At 42.0% G+C, this 26,733-nt stretch overlaps 1 protein-coding gene across 1 annotated transcript in view; it reads left to right on the top strand.

Moving 5' to 3' along the window:
• Window positions 1-26,733, top strand: part of PER3 (period circadian regulator 3) — a 70,863-nt gene that overhangs the window by 810 nt on the left and 43,320 nt on the right. Inside the window, 13 exon segments of the mRNA XM_037828621.1 lie at window positions 1,111-1,425; window positions 1,836-1,987; window positions 3,234-3,349; window positions 4,570-4,771; window positions 8,466-8,517; window positions 11,003-11,145; window positions 16,307-16,339; window positions 16,342-16,384; window positions 18,077-18,183; window positions 18,424-18,580; window positions 22,267-22,370; window positions 23,302-23,432; window positions 23,848-23,977. Of these exon segments, the coding sequence (XP_037684549.1) occupies window positions 1,111-1,425; window positions 1,836-1,987; window positions 3,234-3,349; window positions 4,570-4,771; window positions 8,466-8,517; window positions 11,003-11,145; window positions 16,307-16,339; window positions 16,342-16,384; window positions 18,077-18,183; window positions 18,424-18,580; window positions 22,267-22,370; window positions 23,302-23,432; window positions 23,848-23,977 (1,685 nt within the window).

Genomic DNA, 26,733 nt, shown 5'->3' with positions numbered 1-26,733 from the left:
CCCGGCCTCACTCCCACTCCCGCCCCTCGCCCCCCCCCCGGCCTCACTCCCCCTCCCGCCCCTCCGGGCCTCACCACCCATCCACACCCCTCCCCCACGCCCCTCGTCCCTCCGGGCCTCACTCCCCCACCACGCCCCTCTCCCGCGCCCCTCCCGGCCTCCCACACCCCCCCCACGCCCCTCGCCCCTCCCGGTCTTATTGCCATACACGCCCCACTACCGCCTCATCGTCCCTCCCGGCGCCACTCCTCTCCCCCCTCCCCCTCCTGCCCGCCCTTCCCCGCTTCGCTCCGCCCCGCGTCCCCTCTCGCTTCTCACGTGGAGGCCGCGCCGACCCCGCCCACTTCCAACGCCCGGGTCCCTCCGCCCTCGCGACTGGCAGCTCCAACATCCTATCACTGAAGCGCTGGCCTCAGCCACCCCTGTAGCTCCTCCCCCGGCGCCGGGGAGGGGGCGGGGCGGTTGTCTTGCGCGGTCGTGGCCCGAGCCCCCTGGGGGTGACTCCGCCCCCTGTTACGCGCCAGCCTGTGCGGATTGGTCGAGCGCCATTCCCACTGGCGTTATGTAACGCGCACCCGGGCCTTGGCCCTCGCTCCGTCGCCTTGGGTTATGTAACCTGGGCACCCCGGCGTCGGGCCCCGCCCCCGGGCCAATGAGGGCCCGCGCCGTGGGCGGCGGCGGCCAATAGCGCGCCCGGGGGGCGGGGCTCGGTCACGAGGCGCGCGGAGGGGCGCGTGGCCGGCGGGGGGCCGCACGCGGCGCGCCTCGGGACTGGCCGCGGTCGGGGCGGGCTGGGCGAGCTGCGCGCGGGGTTGGGCGGCGGCGGCGGATGCGGCGGCCGGTGAGGGCCGGGGTTGGGGCCGGTTCGGAGCCGCGCGCTGAGGGGCGAGCAGGGGCCGAGGGTCGCCCGCTTCTCGGCCGGGCTCCGGGGCGGACGGCGGCGGGCCGTGCACTGGGTGCCGCCGGGCTGGGCCGTCCTTCCTGGCCCCGGTTCCCGGCGCGCGGTGACTTTCCGAAACGCGCGGGAGGAGAGTTGCCTGGAACGCTCCTTTGCAGCCCGGCGCCGAGCGCTTCCTTTGACACTTGTCACCTTTTGTCTCCTGCCCGCAGGCTGCACCGCCTGCGAGGGGAAGAGCCCGGGGACTGCTGCAGATACCGGAGAGACGAGCGCCTCCGGGTGAACACAGATGGTGACGACCCGTCCTCTCCAGCGCGATGGCAGGGACCACGACGAGAAATAAGTTGCTCCCGTCGATTCCAAAATAAAGAAGCAGGCGACGGAATTGGGGCCAGCAAGCCAAAGATGGAGCGCCGTGCAGGCCTCGAGACGCCCGGCGGGGAGCCCCGGGGCTCCGGGGCCGGCTCGGGGCCGACGTGGAGCCCGCGGTGCCAGCTGCCCGGGGGCCGCGTGGGCAGCGGCGGCAGGTGAGCCTCGGATTTCCCCCTTGACGATCTGCCGCGTTCATTGTTCTTCACGGGAGTGGTAAAGGGAAAAGGGGGTAATTTTTATTTTATCCTTCCGTTTTTAAGCCGAGGGGAAAGTTCAGGGGGAGACTCAAATGACTTAGAAGACCCGGGGAATTGGAAAAAAAATTACGAAAGAGAAGCAGAAGTGGTTAAAAAGTGATCAAGTAAGTTGGGTTGAAGTGGGAGTGAGAGAAAGAGTGAGAAATGTTTGCCACCAATTTCTTCGCCTCAGTTTCCCTACCCATAAAAATAGAGGTAATAAATTTGTGAACTAAAGGAGTTGATACATGGCAAGCACTTGGAAGATTGCCTGGCATGTGGTCGGCTGTTGTGACTGGAAATGTGATTTTATTTTTTTAATCTTACAGTGAGCAGGAGCAGCAAGATCGAAACAGAGTTTCTGAAGAACTCATGATGGTAGTCCAGGAAATGAAAAAATACTTCCCTTCAGAGAGGCACAGTAAACCAAGCACTCTAGATGCCCTCACGTATGCCCTTCGCTGTGTAAACAGTGTGCAAGGTAAACTAGCAAGAGGGAAAATATTGTGGTGCAAACACACTTTTACTCATAAATGTGAGCCAGAAAAGTTGGAAGTGCAGCTCACGAAAATATTTTGAGCTATTTATGGCACTTTCTGTAAGATGAACAAATCACTGATTTTATTAGTTTCCTAATTTTCCAAATTAGGAAGACCAGCAGAACCTCATTTGCTTAATAGTTGCATAAATATGCAATGATTTGCTGATTTGTTGCAAGAGATGAGAGTTTAGCATAAGCACATTTTGAAGATAAACCTCTTAAAGGAACATTGTTTTCTGTAGATGTTAGGGGAAAAATGCATATGACTAAATACAATTTGCTTTTCCCTGCACATATTTTTAAATAGTCTTTTTTTTTTAATATTTATTTTATTGAGATATATTCACATACGATGCAGTCATACAAAACACATTGTACATTCGATTGTTCACACTACCATTACATAGTTGTACATTCATCACCAAAATCAATCCCTGACATCTTCATTAGCACACACACAAAAATAACAAGAATAATAATTAAAGTGAAAAAGAGCAATTAAAGTAAAAAAGAACACTGGGTGCCTTTGTTTGTTGTTTGTTTGTTTCCTTCCCCTGTTTTTCTATTTATCCATCCATAAACTGGACAAAGGGGAGTGTGGTCCTTATGGCTTTCCCAATCCCATTGTCACCCCTCATAAGCTACATTTTTATACAATTGTCTTCGAGATTCATGGTTTCTGGGTTGTAGTTTGATAGTTTCAGATATCCACCACCAGCTACCCCAATTTAAATACAGTCTTGATATATCAAAGTTGCTAAGTTAAAAATGAGCAATCGTAAATACTTTTTCGTTTTTCGCTGGCTTTTATTCTGGAGGGATTTTATAAAGTACATATTCTATTTAGCATAATTTCCTGTGGCATCATATATCCTATATAGTTCCTGAATACTGTAGTAATGTAAAAATTATATGCATGTGTTTGGAATTTTGGGTTTCAGTTTCATTGTATCTTGTTCCTTGTGATCTAGAAAATGCAAAATTCATAAGGCATTATTTGAGAAAACTCCATCCTAAGTTTGCGTAACTATTAGTATTTTAGTTGAAATGAAAAAATGATGTGGTTTTGAGGAAAACACATGGAGGTTTCCTCATCCTAAAATAGAAGCCAGTTCAATGGTGATAAATGATTTCCGAAAGATACTGTTGTCACTGGACTACCTGTTTATTTTCCTGTGTTTCTTAGCAAGCAGTGAGTTTTTCCCGATTCTCAGTCAGAATGGAGCACCTCAAGCAGATTGGACCATGTACAGTCTTGAGGAGCTGGCCACTGTTGCTTCAGAACACACTTCCAAAAACACAGTAAGAAATCAAAAATTTTGCTGTATCCACCTGGGTGAATTTCCTAAGGGTGTTCTCTTGATACAGATTTTTAGAAATAAGGACTACAAAGTTCATTGACCACAATAAGAGGTGAACCATAGGAGAAAACTGCTAAAGAAGTACTATGTCTTCTCCTGCCCTTGCCAGAGAAAATGTCAAAACAGGAAGCAGCATATCAAGCAGTAGTTTGATTTACTTTTTTGAGGTGCTTCTGTCTCCTTAGCATCCCCGAGTTTTCTCAAAGTAAGAGGGGAAAACAAATAAAAGTAAAACAAAACCACACACTGCAGAGTAATTTCCTGCATCATATCCTAATCTCAGAATTAATTTCTATTTATATCATTCTTAGTTCCAATACCTACTACTTCAAGTTGTAACAACTGGATTTTATAGAACAGGTGAGTTGAGATGCTATCGTTTTTAATAAAATTTTGGAAGAGATGTTATATCTTTGTTGACTCTCTTCGTGTTCACAGAATTATCAAGCCTTGTGTTTTGTTGCTGTAATGGGAGGATACTTAATTTAATGTTTAGATGTCAGTGTTGTTGTGACTTACAGATTTTTTACTGTTGGACCGTGAGATCTCCGTAGAGTTAAATTCGTGCTTGTTTACTAAGTGGTGTGTGCACAGCACAGGAGTGGGTACTATGGAGATTTTTAAATAAGTTTAAGAAAACATTTACCCTTTAAGATCTTAGGAGTAAAGCACATGTCATCGTTAGCAAGCATATACAGTGGCTGATTATAAATAAATTGCATTTATGTCTGATGTAGAGAAGTGAGTCTCATGAAATGAGTTTGTCAAGGGTAGCTTCTTGAAGAAGTCTGACCTTGAGCTTGGTCTTGAATTCTAGAATACACACTGGTGAGGGGAAGATGGTCCCTCCAGGTGTGAGGTACACCTTGCAAAGGAGCAGCCAGCAGTGCATACGACACGTGTGTTAAGTCGGTATGGAATGAGCTAGTCTATTTTTTTGGCATAGGGATCAAACATTTAGAAGGTAAAATGCAAACTTTTGATTACACTTAAGAAGTATGTTGGAGAAAAGTATCTGGGGAGTTTCGTTGCCATTGCAGTGTACATGTGTGTTTTAAAAAACTATTATTCATGGTGGATTTTCTAAAAGAAAGTTACCTTTCAGTGAATATTGCTAGTAAGTATTTCCATATTTGAATTTATTTTAAATTTTTCTCATAGGATACCTTTGTGGCAGTTTTTTCATTTCTGTCTGGAAGGTTAGTGCACATTTCTGAACAGGCTACTTCGATCCTGAGTTGTAAACAAGATCTCTTGGAGTCCTCTCATTTTGTCGACCTGCTGGCTCCTCAGGATATGAGGGTGTTCTTCTCACACACTGCCCACGCTCAGCTTCCCTTCTGGAACAACTGGACCCAGAAAGGTAATGGATCCAGTATTCTCATGTTTGTCTTGCCTCAGACAGATCGGTTTCATTCTTCCAGAGGTAGAACCGAGAAATGAATGCATTGTTTAGAACACGTAAACAGTATGGTTTTCCTTATTTATTAAAGACTCAAAATGTAGCTAAAGAAGCATTTTAAAGCTTCTTATAACACGAAGATCCAATAAGTGTGCTTTGTCAAGTTTGACATCATAGATTGTACATCATAAAAATGGTTTGGTTACTATTTTGGTTACCAGCACATACTGTATATTAATCAATGTAAAATCTGTTTTCTTTTAAGTTAATAAAATAAATGTTTTTCTTGTTATATTGATGTCAGTATTTCTTTGTATAATAGATTTCACTTCAGAGATAAAGTTCTGATGGTTATGGCCTTTTTCCAGTTTTTCTTGCCCTTAAAAGTTCATGAATCTTGTTACTTTTTCTCCTAAAAGTTACATTGATTTTCTGAACTGGGGTTGTCTGCTCAGTGTTTTTGTGTGTGACAGTCCTTCTCTACAATCATCCTTTATTTTCTATTCTTTGCTGTTAGCCATCTCTTTGATTCCAAGCCCTTTTTCCTAATTTTTAAATCCAGTACTTGGTCCAGTGAAGAATATTTGTATAGCTTCTTTTTCCAATTATAGGCCTTTGCCTGATATTTTTTGCATATATTTATGTAAGTTTTTAGAAAACATGCTTAACGTCACCCTTGTTCACTTTTCTTTATCCCTCCTTTTCTCATCATTCAAAAATACTGATCTCATTTTTCTTTCTGAACACATTCTCTCATTCTGTAACTGTCCTGTCCATATTTGTTCCTCTGCTTTTGCTTAGTCATTTATTCATCCCATACGCATTTATTCAACAGTCACTGTGGACCAGGGACTTTTCTAGATGGGATACAGCTGTGAGCACGGGCGACGCATGACATCGTCTGCCAGCTCTTTCACCTCTCCCCTGGGTATTTTTTCCTCAGCATTGCCTCAGTAGTCTTTGTGTTGTCTTTTTAGTCTTCTTAATCTTTGCTAATTACTCATCATTACTCTGGTATTTGCTTTCCCCTGTAAAAACTCAATATGCCCTGAAATTGTTACCTTTTGCACGTCAGAATTTATTTACTCCGTAACAATGTGCTGCCCACCTAGTTTATTTCTCATATTGTAGTTTTGCCTGTAAACCTCAGGGACCCAAGCCCCAGTCGAGGACAGCTGGTGAGCTCATGCCGCCCGGGCCGTGTGCCTGCCCGTCCCCTCCTGTCCAGTACCGTCCCTTCCTTCGAGTGTGTAGCACATTGAGGGCCCCGGGGAGCTCTCTGCTCGGCCGTCGCTTCAACTGGAGTTTGTTGTACAGGCCTCTCAAAAGGATCTGACCACTGTCTCTTCGGGCCCCACTCCCAAAACACAGTAGGGATTCGCACGTTGCTGAAGTGCGTGCAGGTCCACGTCTGGGCTTGAGATCACACAGGTTAGCCCGCGGTGTCACCAGCCTGCAAGTCTCCTGGTAAATGCAGTCGGAGTTCTGGTGCCTGAGGAAACGTGAGAATGGTGTTAGCAAGTTAACATTTCAGTAGAGCTGTGGTATTTTCTATGTGCAAAGAATTTTAACCTAGGAATTTTAAAGGTCTGCGTGGACATTGAGTTCTGTACCTTTGCTAACCTGGGAAACCATTTAGCTTCTCTTTGTAAAACGTGAATAACCAGCCTAACACAGGGTTGCTATGAGAGTCAAACAAGCTAATGATTGGGAAGGCGCTGGAACTTTCTACAAACATGAAGATCTTACTGAACGGTTACTATTTGCCAGGGACTCATCTTACTGTTTCACATGGACTAACTAGCTTAATCTTCACCATAACTGGTGAGGTGTAGGAACTGTTTTACCCTGTTTTACAGATAAAGCATCTGTGTTCGTTGGGGTCCGCAAAGAAGCAAATGCCAAGGTGGTTCAGATGTGCGAGAGGTTTACTGGTGGGGAGGGTAGAAGATGGGAAGAGCCTTCAGACCCGGGCAGCCCTCTCTGGGGAAGGAAGAGGGGAGGGAAGGAGGAATGGGTAGGATGGGTCTTGGACCGCAGCCCTGGTCCAGGAGCAGTTTGGCCGGGCAGCCAAAGCCATCCATCAGGGACTCCTGTGTTCCCCACGCTGTGGCCTTGCCTCAGCCCCCACGATGCACAGGCACCGGCCGGGAGCAGCCCATGGGAAGCCTGGGGTCAGCGTGACATGCCGGAGGCCGAGGGGCAGCAGCCGCAGCCTTTGGTCAGCCATGCCCCTGAGCCCCAAGTTCAGTCTCTCACTTGGGGTCACACTGCTGGTGAGTGACAGGCCTGTTCCCCTCACCATTGAACACAGAGTCCCGAAGTGTGGGGGTGTCTGGACCCCGAGGCCGCCCGTGGGTGCTGGTTTCAGAGTAGGAAAACCTTAAACAGAGGTGTGTGCTTGAAGTAGCACCAGGTGTGATTCCCTTCCATAAAATCATCTTAAATATGAAGAACGTCTCTGGGAAGTCCTTGTCTTTCCGTAAGTTCTTCATGAGCCCATCTAGGCCTTTACTGAATAATTGATTCCTTGTGCTTACTTTCCGAAGTTCTTCCATTTATTTTTCACAGACACACTGTAAGAACTATCTTCTGGTTCCAGGGTTTTGGTACTGTAACTTTTGTAGTTTTATGAATTATGATAATTTGATCATTGGTGCATTTTCTTTTAAACTGGGATGTTTTTGAAAATCGTGTATGTTTTCCTCAAGCATTCAAAAGGCCATTTTTTCATTTCTCGGTGATCTTTCCCTGGAAGACCTGGACTACATTCACTATTTTAATTCTTTAGGATTCTTGTTGCTTATGCTGTAGTTGCTTTATGTTTCTGCTTCCCATAACTGGGGACTTTTCTCTCCAATTAACAAAATGCCCAAAAGATACATTCAGAGAGCTCTAACGAGAGGAAACCCAGATAGGCAAGAAACAATTAGAAAAAGGCTCAGGACCCTAATAACTAGAGAGAGAGAAATTTGAATAATTCTGAATTGCTGTCTCATACCAGTAAACTAGCAAAAATTAGTACAGTCGATGCAAACCAATCGCAAATTGGCTTGTGAGAAAACAGAGTATTACCAGTAACACTGTAAGTCGGTCTGATATTTCTGGAGATTAGTTCGCCAATACATAACAAAAGTCATGAAACAACTGTATCTTTTATCCTAGGAATTCAGCTTTGGGGAGTTTATGGGGAAAGAATTTAAAGGGAAAGAAAAAAAAATCAAAGAAATTTATGTCATAGCGGAAGCTGGAAATACTTTCAATTCCCATTTATTGGGCAATACCCAGACTGTTGCGGTGGAATAGGATATTACCACCAAAATCACAGTTGGGTCAAAAGATTATTGATTGGTATTTTAAATAACAAATATGAGAAGTTACATAAATATGGAAAAGATGGTAGGAAGTAATAGGGGAAAGCTATAAATCAGAAGCCCGCACCACCTTCTGTGAGGGTTCCTGTTATAATGCAGAAGACTCTGGGGAAGTGGAGTGTGACTAAGCCTCAGCATGGGAGAGAGAAATTCTGTTTTAAAACCAGGAGTGCTTCTATCTTAAAAAAAAAAAAGCTCATTACTTGTTTGGTGACGTGAGGACAAGCTGTGGCACAGGACTTCTCCAGGAAGGGTGACTGATGCCTCGTCTTTGTTTCTAGCAGCTTCCCAGTATGAGTACGCGCCAGTGAAGTCCTTTTTCTGCAGGATGCGGTAAGTCTGGGGACTCGTGGTGGCCGGAAACGGCAAGGGGGGAGGGTGTGTGTGTGTCATGCTCTGATTTATTTAGCACTTACTTTGATTCTAGGTTCTGTTGTGGGTACAAAAGACAAGACATAGTTCTCGCAGAACATAAGAGCTTTGTGTTTTGATTGAGGAGAGGAAACGTGAAAGTTAGGTAATAGAGCAACAGAACACAAGACTGGGTGTTAAGGACACTTCTAAAAGATGACCATTATTTTTTCTCTTTTGTTTTTGCTTGCTTTTTTAAGTCACATTTTAAATTAATTTTTGAAATTTTTAATAATCGTAAAGGAAGGCAGGATATTTATATTTATGAGAGAAGGGGTTGAAAGGTTCAGAAACATTGAACTAGAAGAAAATAGACCAAAATTTTTAATAGTAGTTGATTTTAGGGTAGAATTACTAGCAATTTTTTTTCTCTTCCAAGTTAACTGTAGAATGTGAATGTTGCTTTCAAAATACAAAGAAAGATATTTACGTGCAGTGTGATTGCCAACATTGGTGTTGAAGTTACCAAGTCCTCTAGATATTGAGAGAGGAGAGAGATCCTTGTGATGGGTTAGTCAGGGTTCCGTGGGTTTGGGGGGACCCGCTGGTGTGGAGGCTCAGCCTGAAGACCGGCGAGGGGGTGGGGGCTGTGCCGGTTCATTCAGTCCCATTCCCCATTGTGAGGCTCCCTGGCCATAGGAAGTGCTGCTGTGTTTGTTATGCCCATAGATACCTTTAGGCGTGTTCTCTGAGCCAGGCACTGTCATAGGTGCTGGACATCAAATGTGGACCGCCCATTCTCTGGGGAGACAGATAAGTTTCTAAATGCACAGTGTAGTAACTAGTGTGCCAGCTGGTGTGCGGTTCTGCACAGAACAGTAAAACAGGGAGGGGCGTTCTGGCCTGTGGGGGGCTGCTGTGCAGGGCGATCAGAGACCTGAAGGAGGTGAGGGAGCCACGCAGGTTTGTGTCTGAGGGAACAGTGTTCAGAAAGAGGGAACAGCAAGTGCAGTGGCCTGGAGGTAGGAGCCTTTCTGGCCTCTGGGAGGAAGAGCCAGAAGCCAGCATGGCCAGAGAGCGTGAACAAGAGTCAGAGTGTCTGAAGATGAAGCAGTCAGGGTCCAATCGCCAAGTGCTTTCTAGACCATCATAAAGATTTTTACTTTGGAATGAAACTTTTTGTTCAGGTTCATCACCTATTTTTCAAACCTTTTACTTTGCAATTTTCAAACATAACACAGAAGTAGAGAACATAGTATAATGAACCCATGTGCACTTATCAGCCAGCTTTCAATCTCATTTCATCTTCACCTCCAATAATTTGAAGCAAATCTGTTGTCATACCATTTCATCCGTCATTATTTCAGAAGGTAATTCTAAAAAATAAGATTCTCTTTAATCTTTTTAATGCTCAAATTGTTCCATCTTTGGCCAGTAGGAACCCCCTTAGGGCTCCCCTTCTCTGTGAGAGAAGCCCTAGGGTCTTCAGCAGCTTCCTCTGGTTCAGGCATAAGTCTCTGCTTAGACGTTTCCTGCCGCCAACTTAGGGCCAGTCACTTCTCCACGAAGTTCTCGTTTCTTCTGGTGGAAAATGGTGTTAACGTTTAGAAGTGACTTGGATGTGCTGGCTGTTTTTTGAAGGGAGGGTCACCAGAATCTATTAACGGATTAGATGTGGGGTGTGAAGTCAGAAGAGATGCTGGAGTCTGAGGAGTGAAGAGAAAGTGAAACGGGGTGCCGCTGGGCGAAGCCAGAGATGACAGCTTCGCCGGCTGAGAGCCCTGTGTTTGCCCCGGGAGCCAGCCTCTCTGTGGCGGTGAGGCCAGGTCTGGAAGCAGGGGAGCCTGAGTTCAGTTTTGGACACTTCAACCTTAAGGGGATAGTAGCTTGTCCACGAAGGAGCGTCCCCTGGGCAGCTGGAGCAATGGGCGGCCAGGGCCAGGGGTGGACGCCAGCTGTGTGTGTCCTGCTTGGCCGGCACCCCCACGGGGCGCTGAATGTGCGGGACAGAGATGGCTCTTGGAAAGGGCTGTGGGGGGTTGGCCACAGGGGCTAGAGGAGAAGGGATGCGGCTTTCTGGTATGTGGCCCTTGATTTAGACATGTGAGGTGAGGTGCACAGTTGTGCCTGTCCCCTGCTCAGCGGAAGGAGAGCCAGCTGGTCTCCTGGGCCCGGAGGTCAGGCACAGGGTCATGGAATGACTGATCCGTTTTCACCATTGCAGTAGTCAGTGCCCATTCTCCATAAATCTCTTCTTCTTTGGGTTGTTGGGTCACAGAGGAGTCATTGCTTGTGGGTGTTGAGGAAAATTTAAAGTACCATTGCCCTTTTGGAAGCAAACACATTTAAATATTTTAGAGTTGGATATGTTTCTCAGAAATTGCCAGAATAAAACCATTTTTCCAGCGTTGCTGCAGTGGGCTGATTGATGCAGCAGGACCTATGCTAATCGTTTTTACTTCTTAAGCAGAGGTGAAGACAGAGACCAGGGGAAGTACTACCACCCCTTCCGGATCATCCCTTACTTGATCCACGTCCATGGCTCTGTACACCCAGAGCCCGAGCCCTGCTGTCTCACACTGGTGGAGAAGATTCACTCTGGTTATGAAGGTAAACTGAGGTGATCTGCTTTTTTATGAAAATGCAGAAGTGTCAGCTCATCAGATGGGAAAATGGGAAAGCCTGCTTACCACAGCCTTGGAACCAGAAGACACGCTTGAGCCTTTGAATTTGGGCCCTCAGCCCTTCAAGCCTGTCTCCTGCAGGGGCAGCCTGGTCTGGTGGTCCCAGCGTGGGACCCTGCAGCCAGACAGCCCTCCATCCTTCTCATACTGGCAGCACTCCTGTTGTGTTGGGTGAAGTAAGGGTATTGACATTGTTTCACGTAGAGGTCACAGGAGTGAATTTGTTTATAAAATGTTTTGTGATTCTCTGAGTAAAAAGGATAGTTCATATCTTCTAATTGTAGCACTGCATTTTATTTTTTATTCTGCTACAATGTGACACATGCTCACATGTATCCTTTCTGTTCTACCTGGGGTGTAGAGAAAGCAACAAAACTGCCCAAAGGCTCAGGGTTAGCAGGGTGGGCAGAGCAGAGATCTCTCATGTGAGCAGTCAGGATCCACGTCTCAGTTCCCATTTAATAGCTGCTTCCGTCATAATCACTGCCCTGGGCAAAAACCACACAGTAAAAACTACCATGCTTATGGGAGAAATGGATTTAGGGGCACACGGTCAAAAGCTTCACCAGTGACACGTTAAAAACAGAGAAACCTAATAAAAATGGTAGCACACTTTTGCACATATTAAATGACTAAGAAACACTCGAACACTATAATAAATAGGGCACCTTCCCTTGGAAAAGACCTGAAGTTTGCTTGGGGAATGGGGTGCTCAGAGGATTGCAGCTTGTGAGTTCTTGGAAGTGGCAGAAGGAGGGTGATCTGAAGTCAGAGGGAAGCTCGTAATACTAGGTGTGGACAGGTTGGCTCATCATTCCCGGTGAACCGGAGTAGTGGGTAGATTTGTGAGGGCTGTGTGTGTGTGTAGGTGTGTGTGTGCGAGTGCTCATTTGTACGTTCCTCGTCAGTGCGTTAGCTGGTTGCTGTCTGCACTCACTGTTTCTTGCAAACCTAATCATGCATAAGCACACATGGCCTCCTTATTCTCAAATTGCTCCTCAATGTATCAGTCACTTTGAGACAGATTTGCATTTTCAAGACAAGCATTGTGGCAGAACTGGCTGTACCAATTTTATTATAGAAAACAAAAATGTCCATATAGTACTCAGCCGTATTTCAACCCTTTTTATTTATTTAGGTATATACAATCAGTAAATGTGACTAACCTTCAACTTTAAGTTACTTCAGCTTTGTGATGAGAAGTCTAAATTCAGTATGCACAGACTTTTTTTTTTTTTTTTTTTTTTTTTATTTTTTATTTTTTTTTTTTATTTTTTTTTTTAATCATCATTTTATTGAGATGTATTCACATACCACGCAGTCATACAAAACAAATTGTACTTTCGATTGTTTACAGTACCATTACATAGTTGTACATTCATCACCTAAATCAATCCCTGACACCTTCATTAGCACACACACAAAAATAACAAGAATAATAATTAGAGTGAAAAAGAGCAATTGAAGTAAAAAAGAACACTAGGTACCTTTGTCTGTTTGTTTGCTTCCCCTACTTTTCTACACATCGATCCATAAACTAGACAAAGTGGAGTTTGGTCCTTATGGCATTCCCAATCCCACTGTCACCCCTCATAAGCTACATTTTTATACAACTGTCTTCGAGATTCATGGGTTCTGGGTTGTAGTTTAATAGTTTCAGGTATCCACCACCAGCTACCCCAATTCTTTAGAACCTAAAAAAGGTTGTCTAAAGTGTGCGTAAGAGTGCCCACCAGAGTGATCTCTCGGCTCGTTTTGGAATCTCTCTGCCACTGAAGCTTATTTCATTTCCTTTCACATCCCCCTTTTGGTCAAGAAGATGTTCTCCATCCCACGATGCCGGGTCTACATTCCTCCCCGGGAGTCATATTCCACGTTGCCAGGGAGATTCACTTCCCTGGGTGGCACAGACTTTTTTTTAATGAACTTTTTATTTTGAAATAAGTGCAGACTTATAAGACAGTTCCAACATACCCCCACCCAGATACACAGATCCATCAACTTTTCAAATTTTCTACATTTGCCATATCATTCTATCCATCCATCTCTCTGGTCTGTCTGCATCTATTTTTAAATCATTTGAGAGCATGTTGTATATGTCATGCTCTTTGAGCACTTGATACCTCTATATACTTTTCCGGAGAACAAAGATATTCATTTAAGTAACTACCTGAAGGACAGTTACCAAGTTCAAGAAATTTAACATTGATGTGAAGCTTAGTCTCACATTCCTTTTTTTTTTTTTTTTTTTTTTCCCCCACATATGTCCCAGTAATGTCTGTTTGGCCTTTTCCCCTCTCTGTTATTAGATCCATTCCAGGATCACATATTGTGTTTAGTTGTCATTCTCTGTTTTTTTTTTTTCCAATCATGGCAACACGTACACAACTTGAACTTTCCCATCTTAACCACTCAGAAGAGTACAATTCAGTGGCATTAATTACATTCACAGTATTATGCTACCACCATCCTTTATGGAACTTTCCCATCACCACAAATAGAAATCCTGCACGCTTTATGCGTTAGCTCCCCATTCTCCGCTCCACCTCACCCAATAACCTGTAGTCTACTTCTGTCTCTATTAATTTGCCTGTTACAGCTATTTCATGTAAGTGTAATCATGCAATATCTGACCTTTTGTGTTTGACTTCTTACACTCAGCCTGATATCTTTAAGATTCACCCATATAGTAGTATATGTCAAAATGTGATTCCTTTTTATGGCTTTGTATTCCATTGTATGTATATACCACATTATGTTTATCCATTCCTGGACACTTGGGTTGCCTCCACCTTTTGGCTATTATGCTAATGCTGCTACTGAGGTTAGTATGCAAATATCTCTTATAGTCCCTGCTTTCAATTCTTTTGAGTATATATCTAGAAATGTAATTGCCAGGTTATGAACTCTGGGAATTTCTTGTATATTCTTTGGAATTTTCTATCCATATAGGACATGTCATCTGTGATTAGGTATGGTTTTACATCTTCTTTCCAATTTGGATGCCTTTTCTTTCTTTTTCTTGCCTAATTGCCCTGGCTAGAACTTCCAGCACAATGTTGAATAACAGTGTTGACAGTGGGCATCCTTGTCTTGTTTTGGATCTTAGGGGGAAAGCTTTTAGTCTTTCACTGTCGAGTATGGTATTAGTTGTGGGTTTTTCATATATGCCCTTTATCATGTTCAGGAAGTTCTTCAGTATTCCCAGTTTTCTGAGTGTTTTTTTCAAAAGTGGGGTGCTGAATGAGGTCACACACCATTTCTGTATCAATTGGGATGATCATGTTTTTTTTCTTTCATTTCTTTCATTCTATTTAATGTAGTACATTGATTTTCTTACGTTAAACCACCTTTGCATTCCACTTGATCATAATTTATAATCCTTTTAATGTGCAGTTGGATTTTGGTTGGTATTTTGTTGAGAATTTTTGCATCTATACTCATAAGGGAAGTTGGTTTGTAGTTTTCTTTTCTTGTGATATCTTTATCTGGTTTTGGTATTAGGGTAATGTTGACCTCATAGAATGAATTAGGAAGTCTCCCTCCTCTTCAGTTTTTTGGAAGAGTTTCAGAAGGATTGATGTTAATAATTCTTTGAATGTTTGGTGAAGCCACCTGGTCCTGGACTTTTCTTTGTTGAGAAGTTTTTGATTATTAATTCAATCTCTTATTACTGTTTCATTGAGGTTTTGTGTTTATTCTTGATCAGTTTAGGTAGTTAGCATGTGTCTAGGAATTTGTGCATTTCATCTACTTTATCTAATTCTTTGGCTTACAGTTCATAGTATTCTTTTTTATCCTTTTTATTTCTGAAGGGTCAGTAATAATGTCCCCCCTTTCATTTTTTATTTTAGTTATTTGCATCTTCTCTCTTTTTTTCTATGTCACTGTAGCTCATGGTTTGTCTGTTTTATTGATCTTTTCAAAGAACCATCCTTTGGTTTGGTTGATACTATTTATTGTTTGTTTGTTTTTTTTAATTCTCTATTTCATTTATCTCCACTCTTATCTTTGTTATTTCCTTCATTCTGTTCACTTTGGGTTTAGTTTGCTCTTCTTTTCCTAGACCACCCTCCGTTTGTGAGGTTAGGTCTCTGATTTGAGATCTTCTTTTTCAGTGTAAGAAGTTAAAGCTATAAATTTCCCTCAAAACACTGCTTTTGCTGCATCCCATATGTTTTGGTATATGATGTATTTTCATTCTCATTTGCCTCAAGATATTTCCTAATTTCTCTTGTAATTTATTCTTTTACCCATTGGTTTTTAAAAGAGTGTATTGTTTAATTTCCACATTAAAAAATTTTTTTTCAATTATTTCTCTCTCTCTGATTTCTTGATTCATTCCTTGGTGGTTGGAGAAGATACTTTGCATGATTTCAGTCTTTTTAAATTTATTGAGACTTGTTTTGTGACCTGATACATGGTCCATCCTGGAGAATGGTCCTGAGCACTTAGAGGAGTGTGTGTTCTGGGTTGTTGGGTGAAGTGTTCCATGTGTGTCTGCTAGGTCAAGTAGGTTTATAGATTGTCCCAGTCTTCTGTTGCCTTAATGAGCTTCTGTCTAGATGTTCTATCCATTATTGAAAATTGTGCGCTTTTCTCCTTCTGTTGAAAACTAACTTCAGTAGCCATCACATTTTTCAATATGATTTTTTAAATTAGAGAAGTTGTAGGTTGACAGATCATGCAGAAATTACAGAGTCCCCATATACTCCCCCTATTGTTAACACCTTGCATTAGTGCATTAGTGTGGTACATTTGTTACCATTGATAAAAGAATGTTATTATTGTACTATTAACGGAATAGTAGTTTATGTTGGGGTTCACTGTGTTGTACAGTCCTATGTTGTTGTTGTTGTTATTTTTATTCTAGTAACAAACCTAAGATTTCCCCCTTTAACCAAGTAGTAGATGTCACATTTTGACCTAATCAAAATGTAGTATATAATGTAATGTAATGTAAGGTCATTCCGACCTCAAAGTGAAATTTCTGCCACTTAATATAGAGATTTTATTCCCTTTTTTATATGTTAAGGGAAAAATTAATTAGTTATTTGCCTTTAAATGGGTCTGTCTGTTTTTCATAGCTCCTCGAATTCCAGTGGATAAAAGAATATTTACCACACACACACCACAGGGTGTATTTTTCTTGAAGTAGATGAAAGGTAAATACTTCTTTAATTCCTGAAATTTGTTTATGAAAATAAATAAAAATATAAAGAAGTTTGCATTATGTTTACTTCCCTCTCTACATTATATAACTGACATCTATCCGTTTGCCTATTTGGTTTTATTACAGTTAATTGAAATTTGTTTGTGTTGTCTTAATTTTTAATATGAATGATGTCATGCATGTTATACTTCTAAGAGCGATTTCCAAGTTATCCTCTTTGATTTCACAACAGTCTGCTTGTGTGGCTGGGTCAGAAATTATTGTTCCACTTTACAGAAGAGGACAATGAGCTGTGGACTCATTGGCCAGGAATTTCAGTGGTGTGTAATTTTACTCAAACTGGGACGGAGACCCTAGTGTCTCAGCGCCTGTTCCAGTGTTGTTTCTGGAAGCTGAACGACTGGTTCCCAAACTAGTTTTGATAAATTTTTATTAGTCTGAAGTGGGAGGGAGGCAGGGGGAGTAGAGGAAGAAGAAAAAAACAAAGAATATGAAGACAGATTTATTTGGATAAAATTTAATTTATTTTATGTAAAGGATAGTTATTTTGAACTTCTACCCTTCCTACTTTTTTTGGTGTTAAAATAGTCTTTCTTATTTAAAGGATAGTGATAGTGGATAGTAAATGTTGGGTAATTGTTTAATATCTTTATTTGGAAAAATAAACAGTGGCAACCCCACATCAGTATTCCGCATTTTCCCCCACATTTATTTTAAAATTTTACTTATTTATGAAATCTGAAAATCTGGAAAACAATACGCCATGCATGCCACATATAAATGTAATTGAAAAATGTCAAAAACCTGGAACAGTTAAGATAGGTATTAATTTTCATTTAAGAAAATCTTAACATCTGAAAATGGGTTTATTTAATAATCATTGTCTTGATTAAATAGTAATTGGTCAACACTTTGTATAATATCTGCATAAAGTAAGAAAATTTAGTTAAAGACAATTCTGAAACAATCTTAAGTTTATTGCATCAGAAAATATTTCTGAATTTTTGTGCATAGGTGATTTTAATGGAGTCGTTTTTTATAAGTCATACTTGGAGTCACTACAGTAAGTCTCCTGGGAGCTTTTACCCTGACAGAGCCTTTCTGTACCAGTCTTCTCTCTGTTTGGTACTGCAGTTAGAGGGCATTGGTTGTTTTTATGTAACTAACCATACCTGCTTTATTCCTTTAGCATCAAAAGCATTTTTTCTTGTTAGGCTGTGATCTCTGGAGACTTTTTAAATGGCAACAGAATGTGCCACTAAGTGAGTCAGTGGTTCCCGAACATACCCAAGCTTCAGAATCCTCTGAGAAACTTGTTAAGAATACAGATTCTTGGTCTTACCCCAGTGTTCTTATGTAGTAAGTTTGCGGTGAGCCTGTGAATCTGTGTTTTAACAAATTGCCTGAGTGAGTTTGATGCAACAGGTCTGGTGAAGGACATTTTGTACACCATGTAACCACTTCCGCTTTGTAGGCATTTAGTTTGTAATGCTTTGCTTTTGTAAAAGCTAGAATGGACCTTTTTTGGCATAAAGTTTTCTTCATATTTAAAGTTAAGTAAAAAAATGTTTTAAAGTATGCATTTCAAAACTGACTGGATGAGTGTGACACAGTACCTCCAGTAAGAGGGGTTTTCAGTCTTGACTCTTCCGCTTACAATGATGTGTTTGTGTGTCTGTCCCAGAGCTGTGCCTCTGCTGGGTTACCTCCCTCAGGACCTGATGGGAACATCCATCCTCACCTACCTGCACCCAGAAGACCGAGCTCTGATGGTGGCCGTGCACCAGAAAGGTAAAGACCCACCTCCTTGTGGGCAGAGCATTTGTTGTCATTGGTCGGTTCTTGTTTTTTATCTCGTGTCTCGTACTGATCATTAGCGCGTAGCCTTTTAATTAGCACGTGACATATTGAAGCTGCAAGAGCAATCTTTTTTCCTTTTTTGACTTACTAAAAAATTTACCAACGAATGCCTAAAAAAAGACATTTTTGTAATTAAATCTGGTTTTTCTGTTTTTGCCTTGTTTTGTTTAGTCTTGAAGTATGCAGGCCAGCCTCCCTTTGAACATTCACCCATTAGATTTTGCACTCAGAATGGAGATTACATCCTACTGGATTCCAGTTGGTCCAGCTTTGTGAACCCATGGAGCCGAAAGGTTTCATTCATTATCGGTCGGCATAAAGTTCGAACGTAAGTCAGTCAGTATTTAAATGTTCTTTACAATATTCCTTAGCTCATTGACTCTCCCTTGGAATGTTTGATGTGTGAACTAGATAAAATGCAGATTTTTTTTCAGTGCTTTTGGAAGACAGTTTGGCAATATGAATCATGAGCCTTAAAAGATTTCTACCCCTTTGATCTATTGATTCCGTTATGGGAATGTTCTAAGGAAGTAATCCTAAATACAGAAAAGCTTTATTTAAAAAAAGACATACTTTACAACATTATCTAATGATAATGACAGGCAGTGTATCTTAAATGTCCATCGTAACCTTCATTTAAGTAAACTGAATGTTTGGTACATTAGATGTAAAAAGAAACATACAAAATTATTTGTGCTATACATTTATAATTATGTTTAAAATATTTAAAAATTATGAAATAGGGAAAAAATGGAAGAAAATAAATCAAAATATAAATTTTGTTTATGTGAGTGGGTCTGTGGATGAACTGTTTGTTTTTTTTCACCTTTTTATATTTTAATAGTCTCTTTAGTATGTAAAACTTTTTATAGCAACTTTCTGCTGTCAAGTTCCACTTATTTGTGTCTATTTTATTAATTTCTTATTGTTAAAATCAGATGCTTTAAGATTTTGTTACCGGCCGGTAAGGTTGACACGGGCCTGTTTGATTGCTGTAACCTGCCCAATAACCGAACCATGTACAATGGAGCTGGACCTACTTGGCCTGCCCTCCGTAGCCTAAAATACTCCTCAGTCATTCAACTCCTTGAATTTTTGGTCCATTTTTAATTTACCTATAGGTTTCTGGATCTGGACTCTGGTGTGCCCTTTAATGCCCTTTTTTTTTTTTTTTTAAGTGTGGAAATTGTACCTGACTCTTCAGTGTCATTTCCCTGAGAAATGATGTATTTCGTGTTTTGTTGAACAGCTTTGTGCCCATAGACGTAAAACTAAGAGCAGCAGGGCTAGCGACAGGGCCGACTCTGTCCCGTGTCCTGTATCATAATGGAGATGCTGCTGTCCACGGTGAGGGAAGGAAAGGTTCAAGGTCGCGCTGACCTCCCTGGGCTCCGGGGTGTGGCCCCCAGCAGAGTGGGTCTGGAACCCCAGGAAAGAGGGGTCTGCTGTGTGCAGCTGACTTGTGCTGGAAAACTAATGTCAGAATCGAGATACGAAGTACAACCGCCGAGGAGGTGCTGTTCATGTTGGCTGGAAAGGACCTTTTTTCCCACGAGGGAAACCTGCTGGGAGTGGAAATGAGATCAGAAGGTGTGTGTGTGTGTGAGTGTCGGAAACCCAGAGCAGGGACGATTCCCCGCGTGAAACGTCCGCCTGGGTGTCTGCTGACCGTCTGCACACCCGCCCCGAGTCCATGCTGGAGATATGTCCACGCTTTCCCCAGTGTCCCGTCACACTTTGGTTAAATTTATGGAATTACCCAACGTATGTTAAGTACACAGAATGTTTTCAGTACTTTTTAAGCATACACCAGCGTTTGCATCTCAAGACCCAAGTTTATGTGAGCAAAAGCTTAGTGTCCAGCAGGTGTCAATCTCGTAATAATTGCCCATTACGTTTAAAAAGTTATTTTAACACATTTATTCCTTCATTAAGTATTTATGGTTCACGTGTTCTGTCAGACATTGTGCTGGCTGAGAATGAGATGGTAGCCAAAGCAGACGTTCTCGTTACTGTCCTGGAATCTATAAGATAATAGGCAAGAAAGTAAATAAAAATGACACTCATGCATAACTGAAGTTCTGGAAAATGTGACAGTCAGGTGGGAAGGGGACTATGAGAGTGTTCTGTGGGGACTATAGCCGTGTATCTTCAGGTCCTTCCCAACAGCTCTGGAGGTGGAAGGTTGGGTGCTTATTTTACAGATAGAATTCCTGCTTGCCCAGGGGTCACCCAGGAAACCCGGTTTTCCTTCTTACTCCTCCTCTAGTAGTACCCTTTACAAAGCTTGACAGCACATTTCCATCTGTGATGAAGGCTTTGTCCCTGTCATCTACAGATTAACCAGTTTGGGTTATATAATAACTGATTAAAACTTTAACTACAACTTAGTTCTTTAGAAAGTTTCACAACTAGGAATATCTAAACCTTAAAATGCAAAGCAATGTTTCTATTTTCATTACAGAATTTGACTCAAAAAACAAAATCCAAACACCTCTGAGAGACGTTCAAGCTCATAGTGCACAGGGTATATTTATATTATTAATCAGGTGTCCTTTAACTCCCAAATTGAAACCTGCATTATGTATTCATCCTTTCATAAATATGTAGTGGGTGCCTGCTGTGTGCCGGGTTCTCCAGCTACTGAAATTACATGACTGAGTACACGTAAATAAGAAGGCCTGTCCCCATGGAGCTCAAGTGGCAGTGGGAGGACAGGGAGGAACAGACACATAAACAAAATGGAAGCAGATGTGTAACAGTGGGTCCAGTGTGAAGTGAGGCAGTGCATTGGACTAGTTTGCGTTTACACGCGACGTGCGTGATGCCCTCCTGACAGGTGTTGATGGCACCTGCTGGTCCAGGTGCTGACGGGACCTGAGGATGAAGGGACAGCGTCTCCGTGCGGTAGAGGCGGTCTGCATGACGAGTGAAGCCATCCCTGAGGGCAGAGTCCTTCCTGTCCACTTCTTGCCCCTGCTGCCGTCCTGTGATTTTAGACAGTAATCTCTGTTCTTGGAGAAAGGTTTCAGGATGAGGAAATTGAGCTGCATGTTTATGTTGTGAGAAATGGTGGGATGGCAAAGTGGGAAAAAAGTTTGGCTTGGGGTCAGCAGACTGGATTCAAGTGCCAACTCTGCTCCTTCTTGGTTTATGTGACTTTCTTGTCTCTGAATCTGGGGCGGTTCCTGTGTAGGGCTGTGAGGATTAAGCAGGACGGTGACCTTGACTCCACAGGCCGCGCTGGACGCCTTTGCTTTACTGAGACGGTCAGAGCTGGTGGTGAAAATGTGGGCTCTGGCACGAGCCGTCTGGGTCCCTGCTTAGCAGCACAAACACTAAACGAGCCAGTGTTTGTAAAGCACCTGGAACGGAGCCTGGCACGTCGCAAGGGTTTAGGCAGTGTTGGTAGTTACTGCACATTATAGAACAAACTCGTATCGTTCCTGCCATGTGGAAGGTCCTGTGTATTAGTTTTTTCTCTGTTATCCTATTGTTGGCAGGTCTGACATTCACCATTTTGGGTAGTAGTTTTAAAATGCTCAGAAGTTTGAGTATAAATAGACAAGAGTGTGGGTTGCAGAATTGTCTTTATTCAGCAGTCTAGTAGTTGGGTACATTAAACATTAAATGTTGTTTGGAAGACTTAGGATCTGAAAATTCCTACAGTGGGTCACTCGGTTAATGTTAAATTTTGAGGCCAGTTTGTTGAAGATATTTTAATAACTAAAGAAGTCACTTAGTCACTGAGTTTAAATTTATACAAATATAGTACAGAAGTAATTATAGAAGGATAATAGCTGTCAAGAAACCTGTTAATGTCTCATACGTTTCTTAGTATTTTCTGTGCCTCTATGAATGTTTTAGCTTCATATTTTCTATATTTGAAATTGGAGAGTTGCTTTGTTAAAAGGCTTAGATTTATTCTTTAATTATTCTGCTTAAAAATCGAGACGTCATTGTACATGAATTTTAAATTGCTTGACTCAGTCTTTTTCCCTTGTATTTTTGTAGGAGTCCACTGAATGAGGATGTTTTTGCTACCAGAATAAAAAGGATGAACGATAATAGCAAAGACATAACAGAATTACAAGAACAAATTCACAAGCTTCTCTTGGATGGTAAAGTGAGAGATTTTAAAAAAGCAAACACAGAAACCCACGATCATGCTTTATTTTAACATTCAGCCCTAGTGAAGTCACATCACAAAATGAACTACAGGAGAGGGAAATCCTTACCCTCTGCATGCCAGGAGATTTTGGTCTTCCTTTCTTTGTTTTTAAATTAAGTTTTGTACGAGTTTTTGAACTCCTTTTTCTGCATTAATTCATGAGACATTTTTTATAAGAACACTTTTATAATAACCCATTCTGAGACAGTCATAGAAACAGTTGGACAGAGGGGTTATTTCTAGGGGAGAGAATTCCTGAAATCCCAGCACAGCCACTGTGCTCAGATTCTGGTATTAGAGCGGGTGGGGAGTGGCAGGTCTTGTGGTCTCTCTTATTATAAGATACAAAATAGGGAAAATTAGCTGTGAAAGGAATACCAAAGATGATTTCTGTAGGCAGTCAGTCAATAAGTTTGTAAAGTATAAATAAAAACTGATGGTGTCACATAGAAAAACTGTTAGCCCATAGTTTTCAGAGTCTTTCATAGAATCTCTAGGGTTCATGAGGTATCTTTGAAGCTCTTGGAAAAAAGCATGGTATGTATTTAATTTCTCCTGTCTATGTTAAACTCATCATAAAGAACTAAAGTTTATAAAGTTTATTTTCACTTGGAGTTCTTCACACTCCACATTTGAAAATGTTCTGTTAAATTTATCATGCTGTAACTTTTTTTAAAAAAATTGGTTATTTTAGAAATACCTACTTAGACTAGAACACAAGACTTTGCTCATGGGAATTACAGAAATGCATCAACCTTCACACACCTAATTAGGAGTTTAGAAATTAAAATTTTAATTCTCGGATGATTTTGGACAGTGCTGCATCTCTTCCCCGCCCACCGTGTAACCATTAAGTCTAAAATCACTTCCTTTTTTTCAGCCAGTTCACGTGAGCGCTTCCAGTGGCTATGGAAGTCTGGGAAGCAGAGGCTCCCAGGAGCCTTACATTAGTGTGGCGTCCTCGAGTGAGTCCAGTGGACACTGCCCAGAGGAGCCCCAGGAGGAGCCTGTAAGTTAGCAGTTGTGTTACGTTTGCACAGGTGTCATTCTCTTCCTCTCGTTACCATGTGTCGGTGCCAGCTGTGCCCCTCGGCACATGACAAGTTCTTAGTATGTACATTCTTGACTTGAAAACCTCATCTGATTGTTTTCGTAGAAATTTTAATCCATACTAGCCTGAGAAAATGCCTGTAAATATTTAGGTTAGTTGAATACTTTCTAAATGTTAACATAATGTGTGAATGGATTTATTTAAGATTTTTTCATTCTACTGTATCATGGCACAGTGGGACTCTGAATTGACGATATTACTGTGCTTTTACCATTATATCTTCCAGAGAGCCAAAAGTTAAATGTATTTTATTTATGTATCTTTTAATGCACATTTTGTAACTTTTGAAGCGTATTTTATTATTTTCCCCGAGATGACCTTGCAGCAAGTTTATGCCAGTATAAACAAAATAAAGAATCGAGGTCAGCAGCTCTACATCGATTCACTGACCAAATCGCCAAACAAGCAAGTGATGGGGACAAGCACAGCAGTGCGTGGTGGCGGTGAGTCTACAGGCAGCCCGGGGCCCTCTTCCCAGTGGTGTGTCCTAATACATGTAGTGAAGCGTGTGGGCCCTGAGCACACGAAGCCATGTACCTGGCTTGTTTCTTTTCATATTTCTTTATTTGCCTACATGATACTAATGCTGCTGCTACTACTACTGCTACTGCTACTACTACTATTACTATTACTACGACTACTACCAGCAAATGTTATTCTGAAAGTGAAATGGTATTAAAGTATAGTTGCAGTACACTTACTTTAACTTTTTATTTCAAAATACTTCCAAACTTAGAAAAATAATGCAACCCTCCTACAGAGAGCTCCAGTACATCCCATCCCCCCAGATACCCAGATGCACCAGTTTCAACATTTTGTTACGTTTACCATATCATTCTGTGTTTATCAGTCCATTTTCTGAACACTTGTGTGTCAGTTGTGCACATCATGCTCTTTGAATACTTAACTACTGCCGTGTACATTTCCTAAGAGCAAGGATATTCATTTATGTAACAACCTTAAGTGCACTTACCAGGTTCAAGAAATACAACATTGTTATAAAGCTTCCAAGCTATATTCCAGTTTTTTCATATGTCCCAGTAAAGTTCCTTATTAAATCTAGTCCAGGATCACATTTTCCATTTAATTACCATTGGCTCTTAAGTGGGTTTTTTTTTAACTTAGTTGTGGGAGAATATACACAACATAAACTTTCCCATGTCAACCACTCCCAAGTGTACCATACAGTGGGATTAATCCCATTCACAGTGTTGAAGTACCCTCACCATCGCCCATTACTAACACTTTCCCATCTCGCCAGACAGAAACCCTACCCCCGTCATGCATTAACTCCCCATTCCTCCCTCCCCTGGCAGCCCGTGTGCTACTTTCTGTCTCTATGAGTTTGTATATTCTCCAGTATTTTCTTTGTAGTTAGCATGAGGCTTACATTTAACATCCTATGTATATAACAGTCTCATTTGCTGTTCACAAACTATGTTTCTATGCCCAGCCGTGCCCCACCTTTATGTTGTGCGTGTCACAAATTACATGCTACACATTTTGAGTCAGAAACCACTGATGTATCATTATATTTTAGGTATTTGCCTTTTAGATCATATAGGAAGTAAAAAGTGGAGTTACAAACCAAAAATACAATGGTATTGGCATTTATATTTTACCTTATCATTGCCCTTAAACCATAGATCTTTACTTCTTCATGCACTTTTGATCTGTCATCTATTGTCCTTTCTGTTCAACTTGCGGAACTCTCTGTAGCATCTCTTGTAGGTCTGGTCTAGTCGGGACAAACTCCCTCAGCTTTTGTTCGTCTGGGAATGTCTTGATCCCTCCCTCATTTTTTAAAGACCGTTTCACCAGGTGTTGAATTCTTGGTTGGCAGGTGTTTGCTTTCAGCACTTCAAATATGTCTTCCCACTGCCTTCTTGCCTCCGTGGTTTCCATTGAGAAATCAGCATTTAATCTTATTGAGGCCCCCTTGTATGTGACATGTTACTTCTCTCTTGAGGCTTTCAGAATTTTCTCTTTATCTAGGACATTCAGCAGTTTGATCATAGTATGTTGCAGCGTGGGTCTTTTGGGGTTACCCTGTTTTAGTTCATTGAGCTTCTTGGATGTGTATATTCATGCCTTTTGTTAAATTTGGGAAGTTTTCAGCCATTATTTATTTCAATATTCTCTCTGCTCCTTTCTCTTTCTCTTCTCCTGGGACTCCCACAATGCATACGTTGGCACACTTGATGGCTTCCCAGGTTCCTCAGGCTCCGTTCAGTTTTCCTCATTCTTTCTTCCTTCTGCTTCTCAGACTGGATCGTTTCAATTGTCTTATCTTCAGATGCACTGATTCTTCTGCCAGCTCCAATCTGCTGTTTATCCCCTTAAGGGAACTTTTAATTTCTGTTACTGTGGTCTTCTCTGGTTCCTTTTCATACTTTTCTTCTGTTGATACTTTCCTTGTGTTCATCTCTTGTTTTCCTGATTTCCTTTAGTTTTTTTTCCATGTTCTCCTTTAGCTCTTTGAGCATGTGTAAGACCATTTTTTTTAAGTCTTTGTCTGGAATGTCCCAGGTCTGATCCTCCTCATTGATGGAGTTTCTAAAGCTTTAATCTTCTTTGCCTGGGCCATCAATCACTTCCTGTTCCTTTGCATCTTTTGTTGAAACCTAAAAATTTTGGTATTTTAATATGTTATCACTGGAATTCAGACTCTGAGGCATCTGTTCCTTAAGGTCGTATCAACTAGTGTTAAGACAGAGCTTTTCTTGGATGCTACGAACTAACAACAAAAGGCAGAACAGAGAAAACACCTTTCCCAGTCTTTGCGGATTGACCTGTCAAGTGCTCTCCTTCAGGGCTTATCCATGTAATGAGTTTAGAGAAGAGCTCCAGGCCAAAGCAAAGGGGTCGCCTTAATCCTTTCTAAACATATGTTGTTTCAGGCGTGTGTGTGCGTGTGTGTGTTTGTAGGAGCTCCCCCATTCACACGGATACAAATGACCCCCCTTCCCTATGAAACAGTTTCTTCACGGTCCTGGGCACTGTACCACATAACCTCCGGCCAGCCACCCCTTGCCCTAAGCAGACACTTGACTGCCCCACCCCCCCACAGTGTTCTGTAGGGGAGGTCATTGAGCCGCCTTCTACCCACAGGGCAAGGTTTGGGATAGTGAGTCCCTCAGGCCACTTCCAGACAGATTGGACCAGACATATGCGCCCCTAGGATGTGTGCAAGGACACT

Source organism: Choloepus didactylus, chromosome 2, assembly GCF_015220235.1.
Source record: "Choloepus didactylus isolate mChoDid1 chromosome 2, mChoDid1.pri, whole genome shotgun sequence".
In the NCBI taxonomy this organism is placed as follows: domain Eukaryota; kingdom Metazoa; phylum Chordata; class Mammalia; order Pilosa; family Megalonychidae; genus Choloepus; species Choloepus didactylus.
Note: the sequence above shows the minus strand (reverse complement) of the source record. Positions and strands in the feature narration are given on the sequence as shown.